Below are 16,516 nucleotides of genomic sequence, written 5' to 3'. Positions count from 1 at the left end.
GTAAAATAAAAAGGCTAAAAAGGGAAAGAAAAATACATACCATATTCACTGCATCTTGATCAAAAGGGTTCCACTCTATATTCTGAGGATAGTGGGCCAGAACCTTGGATTTGAATGTTCTTTTCAAAGGACTCTGGTCAAAATTTTCACCTATATCAAATAACAATTAGTTAACATCTAGAATTTCCTCAAAAGCATGCCATAGCTTTAGTTTTATTTTGTAGCCTTACTGACTGATGGTGCTGAAATCTAATTCAATTTCTACTTCTAACAGTCTGCACCGTAAAATTCTCAATGGACAAATGAAAAAAACAACAAAACAACCACCTGTAATAAAAGGTCTGCACTGAAGACTTTAGATTCTGAATTTTAAAATCCTGGCTAGACAATTGATACTAAAAGTCAGATATGATATAATCCTTGCCGTAACCTAATTATTGTCCTCACTGCAATATGTAGTGGTAAAAATATCTATTTGGAAACATTTAATTTATTAAAGAAACATCCTGAATTAAGCTGATCATACCTCTTACAATCCCGAAATTTTGTACATGGACAGACCCAATGCTACAGTACTCAAAAAAGGCAATGGGCTTAAATTTCCACAAAATTCTCTGGTAAATGTGACTGCATCTCCAGGCTTTTACAAGAATTAACAGAATTAGAAACATCATTACTGAGTTGTCTAGCTTAGTAGACAAAACATACTGAACACACTAAACTCTGAAAAGAAACAATCTATTCTAAGCCAAATTCATCACCTGTCAAAAATCTGGAAAGAAAAGTAGACTAGTCTTTGATTGTTATATATAAGAAAATTTAATAATAGCTGTCAGCTCAGTTCTTCGATCAAATTCACTCCCATGAGACCTGTTACCTACAAATGCCTTAGTTTCATAAACTATTTTAATGTGGATGGATCTTAAATTCTCAATGTCAAAAAGTTGAGATTGAGAAAGTAGAAGACCTTGGAGCAACATTATTCTTTCTCCTGTGTTTTTTGTACTTTTAAAGTTTACTTTTTAAGCGCAAAACACGAGCTGTTATATCAAAAGATAAATGCCAGTTACCAGTATTTGTACCAGTAAAAATATCATAAAGCAATTTATGAGTCACACTTGGACATGTAGTCAGACTCCGTTTCCATTTTTCATAAAAATATTAAGATATGAATATTAAAACACCTTTTAGTGCAAAACAGATCACAGAAGGAGAAAAAGCACACTCTAAAACAAACATGTCAAACTCGCCGCAACAAATATTTTTGCAGCCCATTCAATATAAATGTATGTAAGAAATGTTTTAATAAAAACTTCGTAACTTAGGTTTTACAATATCCTGTTATACATAATTATTAATAACAAACTACAACGTTCACTAATGACTAGATTACTATAATAGTGTTGCATTCATTTCCCTTACACGCCTTATGTGCAGGCACACCATTTCTCTCCACTGATACTAGCAGCGAATATTTTAGCAGCCGATTGCCACGTCATTAGTCTTGGACTGACTTGTTTGGTGTGCGCAACAGGAAATATTTCACTTTCAGAGAACAAGAAAAATAGGTTTATTTGCGTTACGCTTATTAATTTGTACAGTTACTCAGTGTCTGGTAAGTTAATGTTCAAGAAAAAATATTAATTTTTATTAAAATGTTCTATTATCTTATGTTAACGACTACTCATTTATTTCAGCCCTTTGTATTCAGCATGTCTCTATCGAAATAAACCTACGTTTCTATGAAAATTGAAGCTTTTTTTTTTTTGCGGCCCATATAAACTTAAACCTTATTTATTTGGCCCGTGTTACCCTTTGAGTTTGACATGCTTGCTCTAAAATCTTGCTGGAGATTGCAATATAGTACCCAAGAGCTTTTTTGAATAAAGGCACATAATTTAAATAGACTTGCTGCAAGTAACCTACTGTTTCTAATTTGAGCCCTTGGCTAATGATCATTTTCCTTTGGGTTTGTTCCTCTTACTTATTTAGGCAAGCACGTCATCTTCCTGCCCCATGTTTCCATCTTTTAAGAGATGGAGTAGAGAGCTTTCACTTCGAGAAGACAAAGGTCAAGGGCATCCCTAAGGCAAGTTATCCACTTTTGCACCATGCTTCTAAGGGTCTGTAAACATCAGAAAGTCCACGGGAAATAGTCCAGGAGTCAATGTGTCTGAAGAAAAGAGTCAGGGCTCAGAATGGTTTATTTTGGGAGGATGAATGCCATCTTTAAGCTAATACTATATTCTAGATTAGTCACTTCTTCATGTTAAAAAAAGGTTACTTTTTAGTTCACCTTAAGTCAGAGAAAAAAATAAAACAGACACTTTCTCCTGGTTCTGAAGGTCTATCTGCTGACTGTGCTATTGACACAGCAACAGGATAGCCTCAGAAATATACAGCCACCAAGAAACGCTCTCCTTCGCCCACCCTCAAATCCCCCAAATGCTTGTTTTTATTATCCGTGAATGTAAATAAAATATGAAACACTGTGGGGCATAAGAAACAGCACATTCGCAGGACAGAACTCCTTGAAACACTTACCTTTTAATGATTCCTGCCTGAGTTCAGTTAAAATAGTAACATTATCCTCATTCATAAATGAAGTTATTAATGGGACAAAAGATAAATCAGAAAAGTTACGACAGTGCCATTTTCAATATAATTGTTCTGCTCACTAAGGAACACCACACCCTCTTGAGGCCCAATTAATCACCAGAAGAGAGAGAAGGAAAACCACCTCCAGAGAGAAAAAATTCCACAAAAACAAAACCCAAAAAACTCATGAAACAGAAACCCAAATCTAACAAAAGAAAAACAGAGTCATTGCCACCACCACCACCACCACCACCACCACCACCACCTCTCATTAGATTGCCAAAAAGGGGGTGGGGGCAATAGGAAAGATCATTGCTATATAAACAGCTGTCTTGGCAAATATTATTTTGAAGGAAATTGGGGGAATAAACAACTACGGAGAAATTCTGGTGACACTGTTAAGGATTTAGAAATGAGAGGGTTCAGCTATTCCTACTAGTACCAGTCGGAGAAGCAAACCTGGAGATGCCTTTTGGAGATGTGAGATGGGGGAATAACCTTATCTTCCCAATTTGAGCCCAGGTTTCAATAAACCTCTAACTTAGACTCTATTCCTAGGACTTAGCAGGAGAAATGAGTCAGTCTAAGAATTTGGATTCCCAGGAACTAGAAATTATATGTAAGCATCCTTGACTTAACTTAAAATCCACCTTCAAACATTATCCTGAAATGAACAAGGGTTGTAAATTTGTGCAAATATTAATACCCCCCCACTACAACTACATAAAGACTTAATTTCAAGTAATACTGTCAAGTAATCTCCTCCTAAACCTAGCTGCAATTAAGCTTTTCCCCCTAAAAAATAGGACATATCTGCCAAGAGAGCTTACAGGCTCATTAATAATTTTTTTCAAGGCTTGAAGCAAAGGCAATCTTTAAAAAAAATTAAGATGCAGAAGAAAGAATAGAAATACAAAACAATACCTATTTTTTGCCTGAGCAAAACTGAATAAAGAAACAAGTACGATGGGCTTGGGTGAATTAAAATAATGATTTCTAACACCTCAACTTTTTATTTTTACCTGAGGTCGTATTTGCAGCATCTTGGCTCCTGCCATGACGATCTGCTTCTAGCCATTGGTACAAAACTACATAATGTAACAGAAACAAAAAAGCTTTATGAACAAACAAAAAAGCAAAAAATTTGACTGTGAAGAATGGAAAATGAGAATAAAAAAATTAAACAAAAGCAATCAACATGAAACATCAACATCAATGGAATATAACTTCACACCAACAGTATACAGCTTATAAGCTAGTAATAAGAAAGGAAAGAGAATAGGTAATTATATTTTACTAGAGTCCCAATGACAAAATTTGTGCAAGGGCCTTGGCCCCCGCCCCCGCCCACCGCCGGCCGTGAGCCTCTGCCGCCTCTGCCTCGCCCTCTGCCTGCTGCGGCTTTGTCAGGAAGGACATCTGGTCTAATTAGCATATTATGCTTTTATTATTATAGATTGTAATAAGTGAAATGCTATTTAAACATCTATAACTGTTATTCAAATGGGGAAAAGCACACATTCTTTTCTTAATGGTAATTTGAAGAGAAATACCAGAAGAAAGCTTATGTTTCTACTGGAGGCCTGGTGCACAAATTTGTACATGGGTGGGGTCCAGCCAGCCTGCCCTGATCGGGGTGATCAGGCTGGGCCTGCCAGGAGGAGGGGCCGAGGGTAGTTGGCCAGCCGACTCCACCCCTTGGTCGAACTCCCAGTCAAGGGGACAATTTGCATATTAGCCTTTTATTATATAGGACTAGAGGCCTGGTGCATGAATTCATGCACAGGTGGGGTCCGGCCAGCACACCCCAATCAGGGCCGAGCCAGCCATGGGGAGGGGACGCAGGAGGTTGGTGGGCCGCCCTCACCCCCTGGTTGAACTCCGGTCAAACTTCTGGTCCAGGGGACAATTTGCATATTACCCTTTTATTATATAGGATTATATAGGATAGTAAGAGATAACAAAATATGATAGTATGACTAAGTTAAAAATTATATCCCAACCTCTACACACCTATCAGAATGGCTGCAGTCCAAAAAACTGACTCGCTGACAAGTATACAAGTGACAGAACTCTCATAAATTGCTGGTGGAAATGCAAAATGGTACACAGCCACTTTGGAAGACAGTTTGGCAGCTTCTTACAAGGCTAAACATAGTCTCATCATATGATCCTACAGCCTCAGTATAATCTGGAGAAAAACATCAAATTCCAAGAGGAGAAATCTACAATCTACCTCATGAATACTTGTCAAAACCGTCATGATTATCAAAGACAAGGAAAGTCTGGGAAACTGTCATAGCCAAGAGGAGCCTCAGAGACATGACGACTGACTGAGTGCGGTACACTGGCTGGGATCCTCCAACACCGAAAGGACACTGAGTAAACACTAAGGAAATCTGAACAGAGTACAGACCTTGGTTAATAATGTATCAAAATTGATTAATTAATTGTAACACATGCATCATACTGCTAGAAGATGCTAATGATAGGGAAAACTACATGTGTGGACGAGGGGTGAGGGGTGTAGGAAATATGTACTATCTCCATTTTTCTGTAAATCTAAGACTGCTCTGAAAATCACATCTGTTTTAAAGATTACATTCCAACATTTCAGGTAAGGACAGAAGCATATAAGTATATTCGATATTATAAGAAGTCTACCTTCTGTAAATCACTATGCAAGCATAAGCTGAAGTTTGCTCTGTACTAAGATTCCACTTTAATCAACTATCCTCATAAGCACTTTCTACTTAGAAGTGACAACTTTGGGAGGAAAGTTTACTAGAGCGAGGACCAGGCTATGAAAGAATCCACACCAGAGCTCCATAACTGAGTGGTGCTAACGAGTGTAAGGGCAGGATTGGGGGGATAAGGACACATTTGTAATATCTTAATCAATAAAGGGAAAATAAATTAAAACAAAAACAAACAAACAAAAAAACAACTTCTGGACGCCAGGCTGATGTAGCTCAGCGGTTGAGCGGCGACCCAGGAGGCCACTGGTTGATTCCCAGTCAGGGCACATGCCAGGGCTGCAGGCTCAGTCCCCTGTGAGGGGCGTGCAGGAGGCAGCTGATGGATGATGTTTCTCTCTCATCGATATTTCTATCTCTTTATCCCTATCTCTTTCTCTCTCTCTAAAAAAAGCAATGAAAACGTGTTTAAAAAAAACTGGGGGGGGGGCGGGCTGGAAGGGGTCAATGGGGGAAGAGGGAGGACACATAATACTTTCAACCATTAAGATGAAAAAAACACACACAAAAAAAAACCCTTCTGGATGTTTTTATGGGTTACCTAAATGTCTACAGCTTTTAGTCATCTTTGCTGAGATGTCAGTCTCCTTTAAAGAGTCCAACAATGCAGGGTCCTCAAGGCTGGGGGAAGCTGCCTATGGGCTCCGGAACTGACGGAGTAAAGGAAAGACTAAAAGCACCCTGAAGTCACCAAGGAGGTTATTTGGATCCTTAGGGACAGTCAGGACTGGGAACTGACCTCCACCATCAGGGACAGAGGCCCAAAGCAGACAGACCTGGGAACAGCCCCACACATCCCCCGTGTGACATGTGCCGTCCCTGGCTGAGGGGGCCCTGAGGCACACAAAGTCATCTCCTCCAGGACTCTGCACTCCTCTGGGAGGCAAACAACTGGTACTGGTACTGACATGAAAGAATTCAAGAAGCACCGCACTCATTAAATACACAGTACAGGTGTTTCCTCTTTCCAGTTTGCAGGAATAATGACTACTCGTTAGAGGAGAGCGTAGTAGTATCAGAACATGACACAAAAATCTCCCCATTTGGCCCTAGCTGGTCTGGCTTACTAAAAGTGGATAGAGCGTCTGCCTGTGGACAGAAAAGTCCCAGGTTCGATTCCAGTCAAGGGCACATGCCCCGGTTGCGGGCTCAATCCCCAGTGTGCGGTGTGCAGAAGGCAGCCAATCAATGATTCTCTCTTATCACTGATGCTTTTATTTCTCTCCCTTTCCCTTTCTCTCTGAAATAAATTAAAAAATATCAAACTTACAAAAATGAGACACAAAGTAGGGAAAATAATCCACTAACCGGTCTAACAGAACAGGCTCTTATCTGAAACCCACTGGGCCCTGATTAAGGGAAAACTCTTGGCTGTGTTCAGGGTATCACTAGGAATATTACCATTCGTTCCAATTACTTCAAAGAGCCCTTGTTTCTGATTTCATCAGAGAAAAAGAAAACAAAATAATAATGAAAGTCGTTCCAGGTCCATCTACTCTGACCAGTGATACAGAGAATTGTAAGCAATGATGTTCGAAAGCCGAGCACATCCCTCTTCTCACTGTGGCTGGGAGCATGAGATCTGGCCTTTTGGTGGCTCCATGCTTCCTCTCAACTGGCACTGGGAGTGGGACCCAACCCCAGCTCCCAGCTCCTAGCCCCTAGCCGCTGCTGAGGGTTCTATAGCCTGTGCATGAGCCACAGGTAGAGAGGGATCTGTGAGATGAGTGAACTTGGAGCTGCATCTCAGCCAGGCGGCCCTGTTACAGATTTCTTCACTTACCTCCTCTCCGAACCTTCTCACCCCTAGGGCCTCAGTGAGTTCCCTCCCTCATTATCCATTTCCACCACAGACTTCTGCCACCGTGCTTCTCTACAAAGCAAGGTCAAGTCTCACAATATTTCCCTATCTGCCTGTCCCTGAAGGATACCACAGAAGCCTAGATGTTTTCTAAAAAGTTTGCTGATAGAAAGAAAATGAAAATAGATGGGAAGTTTAAAAAGGTAATTAATCTCTTCTGCCCTGTCCCTTTTTCATTTTGCTCCTTTTAAGTTAAAACACATACAAAACACACACACACACACACACACACACACACACGCACACACGTAATAAGTGGTGGACAAAATATTCAGAGTGAAAATGTTTCCCCAGCACTTTGATAAAGGCAAGGGGAGGAAATGGAGAACTCTGGATGCTGCCCATGAAGTCCATGCTGAGGGGGAAAGGAGAGGATGTGGTGGTGAGGTAATTCTTCTCCTTCGTATGTCTATCCACACAGGTTTGCAAAGACTCAGCCTGAACTGGCATGAGCTGGAGTTGGGAGACAAAATACCAAACAAGCAGTGAGTCCTATAAGACAAACTGACTAGGGAAAGAGAAATGGGGAGGCATGCGGAAGGTTACAGGTTGGAAACTAAAATGAAGGGGCATGACTGTGCATTCACCGGTACATGAGTCGTCCTTATATCACAGTGGGCTGTCCTCTTCCAAGCAGATCCCCCCGGAGGCACACTTATCATTTATTCTGATGATTCCGGCACTATTTTTTAAATATATTTTATTGATTTTTTACAGAGAGGAAGGGAGAGGGACAGAGAGTTAGAAACATCGATGAGAGAGAAACATCGATCAGTTGCCTCCTGCACACCTCCTACTGGGGATGGGCCCACAACCAAGGTACATGCCCTTGACCAGAATCGAACCAGGCACTTTTCAGTCCGCAGGCCAACGCTCTATCCACTGAGCCAAACCGGTTAGGGCTTCTGGCACTATTTAACTCATCGCTGAGTAGGCAGCATGGAAGTAGAGGCCTGATAATCACCATCCCAGCTAACACATAGAGTTTACTATATGGCATTGTTATTCCACGTGCTCTACATATATCAGCTCATTCCATCATCATAATTATTCGATAAAGTAGGTACTATTACTGTCCTCAGATACAGAAATGGAGGCACAATAAGTTTAACTAACTTGTCCAATGTTAGACAACCAGAAAATTCAAACCTAAGCAATCTGACTCCAGAATTTGTGCTCTTAATTCTACATATGAGGTCATCTCGGGAAATGATATTTCAGGCAGGGGGAGAAGCAAGTGCAGAATCCCTGAGGCAGAGATGAGCTTGTCATGGTTGAGATGCAGCAAGAGGCAAGCACAGAAGATGTCAGAGAGGTGGCCAGGAGTCAGATAAACAGGCACCTCGGAATGGGGAGAACTTTCGATTTTATGCTAAGTATTATGGGAAGTAACTGCAGCGTTTTAAACAGAGAAGGGAATTTGTTTTAGAGGGATCACCCTGGAGCTGAGAGAACAGACTGTAGTGGGTCAGTGAAATAAAAAGACCTACCGGGAGGCTTCTGCAATAATGCAGGCAAGAGATGATGGCAGAATGGATTAGGGAAATAGAGTTAGGGTGGTGGGAAGTAGGAAGATTCTAAATAATTCTGAAGGCATAAAAGATATGATTTGCTGACAGATTAGATGTGAGAGAAAGGAGTTGTCAAGAAGGATATCATGATACTACAATTTTCGGTCTGAGCACCTGGAAGAAGTGTAGCTATTTACTGAAAAGAGCAACAAAGGAGGAGGTGGGGGTTTTGGATTTTGGGGAGGGGGTGTCAGAGAGTTGGAATATAAATTCATTTTGACTGTGTTAGGTTTAAGATACCTATTAGATATCCAAGTGAAATTTTTGAGTAAGCATTTAGATATATGAATTTAAAATTCAGGGGGAGCCCTGGCTGGTGTGGTTCAGTTGGTTGGGCATCGTCCCATGCACCAAGATGTTGCTGGTTCGATTCCTGGCCAAGGGCACATGCCCAGGTTGCAGGCTTGATCCCAAGTAGGGGACATGCAGGAGGCAGCCAATCGATGTTGCATTCTCACACCAATGTTTCTATCTCTCTCACCCTTCCTCTCTCTCTAAAAATCAATAAACTATTCTTTACACAATAAAATTCAGGGGGAAAGCCAGAAATTCAGGGGTGAATATCAAACAGATGGTATTTAACATCACAGGGTTGGATAAGATCACCTAGGAAATGAATGTAGATGAAGACGGCAAGGCCAGGGTTAGAGCTCCAGGGGACTCACATAACAGTAAGAGGTTGGGGAGAGGATGAGGAACTGGCAAAAAGGTAAGTGAGAAAAAGCAGCCAGCAAGAGGGAGAAAAAAAAAATGAAAAAACAAACAGAAGCACGGCTATCGTGAAAGCCAAGTAAAGGAAATGTTTTAACAAGGAGGAAGCTGATAATATGAAAAGAGGTTTCTGTGGAGTGGTGGGGTGAAAACCTGTGTGGAGTTGTCTAAGAAAGAACAAGAGAGGAACTAGAGGCAGAAAGTACAACCAACTCTTCCGAGGGGTTCTGCTGGGAAGACGAGAACTGGAGGATGACACTGGAGGAGAATATGGGGTGGAGGGAAGGGTCCTGGGTTTGTTTTTTAAAGATAGGAGATAGTAACTCATTCAAGTAAATTTCCAGCTCGCCTAGTGTGCCAGGAGCTCAGGACAAAGACCGTCCAATTCTAATTAGGCACCATGCATCCTACCACCAAGCACACAACACAACAGTGGATTATTTAATTGCAAAAATCACCTCACCACAGTCCTCTGATAAGGAGAAAGAAACAAAGCAAGTGTTTTGCTCCTAATCCGTGCTTGTCATACTGTCAGTGTAGGTAGCTAGATACTAACGAAGGAGAGAAGTAAAGGAAACCAAACAGTATTAAGCATAATAAACTGGGGAACGGAATCGGACAATTAACCTGCTTGCTTCACTAGGAAATTACAGCTTCACACACTGCCCAGGGCATCCTCCACCCTGGGAACCTAACCCTCCATAGCCAGCAGGAAGGACCATTATGGGGAGGAATAAAAACAGCAGGAGAGAGTCCTCTGCCAGGCAGGCGCATGGGCAGTAGGAGCCAAGATGGTGCAGGGGGCGGGGGTGGGGGGGGTCTCCTCTGAGGCATGCGCAGTAGGAACTAAGACATGCCCACAGAGGCCTGTCAGTTTAGCCTTGAAAAAAGACAGGATTGGATAAGGGACAGAGCCCCCACCCCTCCCAAGATTTAGGAAATAAATTGGTTAAGGGCAGTCTCAGCGCCAGCTGGGAAAGATTAGGAAGTTAATGGGTTGGTTTGAAAGGATGCCTGGTTCTTCCCAAGCCTGAGACAACATAACCCAGGTTTCAGAAGGTATTCTCTCGAAAGGGGGAGATATCCGTAACACCATGAACAATAACAAATACATAAAAAAATGTTCTCTCTTCCTCTGGTTTGTTGGTTTGTGCCATTTTCTCTCCCTAGTGTTAGAAATAAGGCGAGCCCCTCAAGTCAGGGGTCCTGGTAGAACACAAAACATACTCGGGAGCCGACAGCAAGGCAAACATCTTTACTTCTGTGTAGAAGGGTGCGCACACATGGTCCGGAGGCCCCCGCACTGAGCAGGTGGCTGCTTGAGGATTTATAGCCCCAACACACGTGACCTGTCCCTTGCTCTTGATTGGAGCCCAGGCGCACAGTCTTTCGTGATTGGCTAATTCAAAGGGAGGGGATGGCCTTTGCTGTTTCAGGATGGTGGCCCCCAGGGGAGCTGCAAGCCATGCGGCCAACATGGCAGCTGCCAAGTCACGCAGTCCAAAATGGCCCTGTCTACACTGTTCTTTGACAGAAAAGATGACTGTTTACTCTCACAACAGCAGTCACGTGCCCCTAGCAGCTGCCGGCACAGGGCACAGGGCACAGGGCACCGGCTGCAGGACAGAAGCTAAGCCAGCTGGGTGAGGACAGGGAGAGACGGGACTGAATGAGCCAATGGTGCAGCGCGCCTGGGCACTGGCCCTGTTTCCGGGCCTGAGGAAGACAAGGCTGCGCTTCTTCAGAGCAGAAGGAGCTAAACCCAGGATAGCGCTTTGGTTCACTTCACCTTCAACAGCCTTCCCACTACTCCACACCCTCCCTTACCTGGTCTCCAGAATGTTTTCCTTAGGACTCGGTGAGAGAACCCCATTTCCACTGGCAATAACACTATCCCTTTTATAATAAAATAAGAAACAAACTTTTAAAGTCATTGAAGTATTGTAACTGGCATCATGAAACTCTCTACAGTGGTTCTCAACCTGTGGGTCCCGGCCCCTTTGGGGGTTGAATGACCCTTTCACAGGGGTCGTCTAAGACCATCCTGCATATCCGATATTTACATTACAATTCATACAGTAGCAACATTACAGTTATGAAGTAGCAAAGAAAATAATTTTATGGTTGGGTCACAACATGAGGAACTGTATTTAAAGGACCAGAAGGTTGAGAACCACTGCTCTGAGAGGAAAGGTTCCATAACTTTCTAGGTTAATACTCAAATAAATACCAGGTGTTCATCAGTGCTTAATAGGTGATTTTCATTACTTTGAAGAATATATAAGTGATTTTCAAATAATAATTATAGCCCAGAAAGCAAGGTTCTAGTTCTGGCTGAATATCTGGGGTCTAGTAGCGTAGGACAAATCACAATTTCTTGAAGGTTCCCTCATATATAAAATATGAATATTTCATTACTATAATAACAATGCATTAGTAATATTATTAGATATCTATCTTATGAGATTCACTTATCCAATTATTTGTGTGAAAGCATATTAATGTTATTATTCATGTTGCACTTTGTGATATGTAAAACAAATCTCCCCTATTGCTAAAGGACTTATTCTCTGCCGAAGAGACTCCCAGAGGGACACCTGTTGCCTTTCAGGAACAAAGGAAAGTCACCTACAAATAAAATATTCATATCTGACAAGTTATACTATAGAGCTAGACTTCTAAGATGATTCAAATTGAAACTTTTCTGCTGCATGACTCAAAGAAGCAGCTATTTGCACACAAGTTAAAACAGACCTTTTCCTCCATTTCCATTCATTACTTTTCGCTGACAATACTCTCTCACACACACATACAAAAAATTTACCGAGGGAGCCAGAAACACAAGCAACTCAATTTAGTTCACACAGGGGTACCAATCAATATGTTTCCTCTTACCCGCTTTTAAAAAATCCTACTTTAGAAATCAACAAAGCTCTCTAAAAGAAAGATATAAATTACAAGGCAGGGAAGGGGTGCATTTATTTCACTAACATGGTCTATGCCAGTGGTCGGCAAACTCATTAGTCAACAGAGCCAAATAGCAACAGTACAACGATTGAAATTTCTTTTGAGAGCCAAATTTTTTAAACTTAAACTATATAGGTAGGTACATTGTTATTAACTTAATTAGGGTATTCCTAAGGCTTAGGAAGAGCCACACTCAAGGGGCCAAAGAGTCACATGTGGCTCGAGAGCCGCAGTTTGCCAACCACAGGTCTATGCAATTTTATTCTAACAGCAAAATAGGACAAAATAATGTTAGTAACAAGATTCACTGGGAAGATAACCTTCCTTTAAGAGATCACTCAAGGGGAACTGAGAAGGAATTACAATCTGCACACCCTCACACAACTCTACCAAGTTCGGGGTCAACATCTTCAATGTCCAGATCGAGAGACTGAAACTCAAGAGAGGCTGAGAAATTCGCCCAAAGTCACACCACTGGGAAGCAGCAGAAATGTGAAGAAACCAGGACCAGCTGCCTCAAAGCCCCATCTCCTCACCCCTGGACTGCTGCCCACAAGACACAGCACAGCAGCCATAGGGGATCCTTCTCAATTACAGAGCTGACTAAACCCCACGTCCTTGCAGGAGTGAGGTCAAACTCCCAGGCACCTCCACATCCACTCACGGAACCAGATTAACCTCTCCAGGAGCACTGAGCAGTGGAGGGTATAATTCAAAATAAAAATAACTCAAAAGCATAAAGCTCAGAACTGACATATATAATAAAAGCAGAAGAAGAGCTTCTATGAAAAAAAATCTAAAGACCATTTTCAGCTCTCACTCTACTTGGCCTTTCTATAGCACTTGACACTCGAATCCCCTTGTTCCCTTGTGTTCTGTGACACAGTCTCTTCAAGTTATTTTATGTCAATGATCACTGCAATAGTCTCTGCAGTGGTACGTGTTTATCTTATTCCTTTGTTGGACAAAGGTATTATGAGATGGTAAAGGGTACCGTCTGCCTCTCTTGAAGGAGGTGGACACTCCCACTGTTAATCATCTTGAGAACATACAGCTTATGACATGACGAGAAGATAGGAGAGATGGAACCTGGACCAACATGAAGGCACTCTTTCCTGTCTCTAGCCCTTACTCCTCTGAGCCTAGACGACAGGCATATGCACTCCAGACATGCTTAACCACTCCCCGCACTTGTGGGAGGAAAAGAACCTCTGCCCTGTGCAGGCAGATCCTGGCTTCAGCAAAGAGGCAAGCCTGCCCCTGGGAACGAACTCAACTCTGTGAAGGGCCCCAAATGACCAACTGATTCTATGAGCAGCGAGAGCAGCCACATACATAGTCTCCTAAACTGGTTATGTTACTTTCCATTTAGGATTTCCTCCTGTTAATCTGGAAGAACTCTGTGAAGTCTTACACTCTCAGCTGTAAGAAGTGAGAGGCCAGCACAGTGGAGAGAGAGCTGTACTCCCCAAAGCCAGCACAGTGTAGCAGCAATGACTGGTGAGATTCCCAAGTGGTAACAAGATCTGGGGTTGGAAAGTCCAGCTGCCGTATCCAATCTTTTATTTCCTCTTTTCCACTAATTCGTATGGACTGAGCAGTTATTAGGGGAGCTTGCTGTTACCTCCATGGGTTCCTCTTTTTCTACTGCTCCCTATATATCTGTGTTCCACTGGGCTCTGTCTGCTCATTTTTTCTTACTCTACACACTCCAACAGCCTCCACTACCCACCTATACAAATGACTTTCCAATATATACCCTAGCCTGATCAGTCATCTCCCCAGGTCAACATTTCCAAGTGCCTATTGCAAATATTTATCACAAACTGTTAAAAGTCAAGGTACCCTAAACTGAACTCCTTATGTGTTCCTGAGGCTACCTCTTTTTCCTCTATTCCTTGTGCCAATTAATAATACCAAGATCCACCTGAATCAAAATTTGGAATTTACTCTCTCTTCTCTTGAAAAAGGCTGAGGAAAATAAAATGGAATGGGAGAAGTCTCTTCTAGCATACAAAGTGTTTTCTGTAATAAGGAGGGTTCAGTATTCTCTAATGTGGAGAATGAGGCTTAGCTTTTCTGCTCCTGGAGCGTAAATGCAGAATGACTAAGCCATACGTGACCTTGGGTACACGACTCAGTCTTTCTGTGTTTCCCAGGAGGAAAATGGCAGTGATGAGTAAAGTTATGTCATAAAAATGTGTCATAAATAGTGTAAAGGTTTTATCAAAATCCTCCTCCAAATGTCAGGAAAAGTGAGCACAACAGCAAGCGTGTTTAACAGCGTTCTTGATTTACAGAGTTAGCTCTCCACTTGCTGGCATCCCTTTTTCATTAACCACCACCCACACCGAACTTCTCAGTAATATGAATCTATTACTAGGTACTGGGTTGTGTGAAAGAAATGCCCTTTAGTTACTAATGTAAGACAACATAAGCAGTATTTCCAATAAACACTGTAAAAGCCAGAAAAAAAAATTTGTTCATACATGTGGGGGTATGAGGGTGTCTGAATAGAAGGTAACACTGAATTGAATATGATACATACATCATTATAACCCAAAGCCCACAGTTTATGATAGGGTTAACTCTTGGTGATGTATATGCTGGGGGTGTTGACAAATGTATAATGGCATGTATCCACCATTATAGTATGGTACAGAACACTTTCACTGCCCTAAAAATCCTCTGTGCTCTGCCTATTCATCCCTCCTCGCCCTCTAACTCCTGGCAACCACTTATCTTTGTATTGTCTCCATAGTTTTGCCTTTCCCAAAGAGTATATGGTTGGAATCATACAGTATAAAGTCGTTTCAGGTTGCCTTCTTTTATTTAGTAATATACATTTAAGGTTCCGCCATGTCTTTTGGTGGATTATAGCTCATTTCTCTTTAGCACCAAAAAACGATATTCCATTGTCTAGATGTGCCACAGTTTACTTATCCATTCACCTACTGAAGGTTACCTTGGCTGCTTCCAAATTTGGCAATATGAATAATGCTGCTAGAAACATCTCTGTGTAGGTATTTGTGTGGATATGAGTTTTTAAATCCTCTGGATAAACATCAAGCAGTATGACTGATGGATCGTACAGTATGTTTCGTTTTGTAAGAAACTGTCACACTGTCTTCCAAAGTGGCTGTAGCACTTTGCTTCCCCACTGGCAATGAATGAGAGTTCTTAAATGTTTATTAATTTACTTAAATAGTATATTTATGTTGTCAGCCTCAGTAACGGTGGCTGTCATCATTACAGCTACTTTTTGAGTCATTAACACATGACTATACTGATTATAAAGGGTTATAAATAATAGTTATAATATTATATAATACTAGAGGTCCAGTGCACTAATTCGTGCATGGGTGGGGTCCAGCCGGTCCGCCCCGATTGGGCTGATCAGGCCAGGCCAGCTGGGGGAAGGGGCCTCGGGCGGTTGGCCAGCCAGCCCTGCCCCCTGGTTGAACTCCCGGTCGAGGGAACAATTTGCATATTAGCCTTTTATTATATAGGATATATAAACTCAGGAATGACATATCTATATATTTACCTAAGTGACAGCAAAAATGGTCTAATCTGCAGGATACAGAATGGGTTTTCTTAATTAAGAATCACAAATTCACCTTAACCGGTTTGGCTCAGTGGATAGAGCATCAGCCTGCGGACTCAGGGGTCCTGGGTTCGATTCTGGTCAGGGGCATGTACCTTGGTTGGGGGCACATCCCCAGCAGGGAGTGTGCAGGAGGTGGATGATCGATGTTTCTCTCTCATTGATGTTTCTAGCTCTCTATCCCTCTCCCTTCCTCTCTGTAAAAAAATCAATAAAATATTATTTAAAAAAATAAAAATAAAAATCATCATTCTCCCCTTTAAAAAAAAAAAAAAGAATCACAAATTCTTTGACTCACAATAGGCAGAGTTCTTAGAGACCAGAGAGGGAATCCCTTCCAACACCCCACCTGGCAATTTCTCTAGCTCAGAGTAGTACAACCATTCACCCTGTGGCTCACGTCACAATGCTAGAGTCACCCTGACTACTCCTTCCCTCCTACTCC

At 41.9% G+C, this 16,516-nt stretch overlaps 1 protein-coding gene across 1 annotated transcript in view; it reads right to left on the bottom strand.

Moving 5' to 3' along the window:
* DENND5B (DENN domain containing 5B) overlaps positions 1-16,516 on the bottom strand; it is a 161,863-nt gene that overhangs the window by 82,625 nt on the left and 62,722 nt on the right. The window contains exons 2-3 of the mRNA XM_023752310.1: positions 3,621-3,686; positions 41-150 (exon numbers count right to left, since the gene is read on the bottom strand). Coding sequence (XP_023608078.1) covers positions 41-43 — 3 coding nt within the window. The 5' untranslated portion in view covers positions 44-150; positions 3,621-3,686. The remainder of the gene's footprint in view (positions 1-40; positions 151-3,620; positions 3,687-16,516) is intronic.

Source organism: Myotis lucifugus, unplaced genomic scaffold (genome assembly GCF_000147115.1).
Source record: "Myotis lucifugus unplaced genomic scaffold, Myoluc2.0 scaffold_30, whole genome shotgun sequence".
Taxonomy (NCBI): domain Eukaryota; kingdom Metazoa; phylum Chordata; class Mammalia; order Chiroptera; family Vespertilionidae; genus Myotis; species Myotis lucifugus.
Note: the sequence above shows the minus strand (reverse complement) of the source record. Positions and strands in the feature narration are given on the sequence as shown.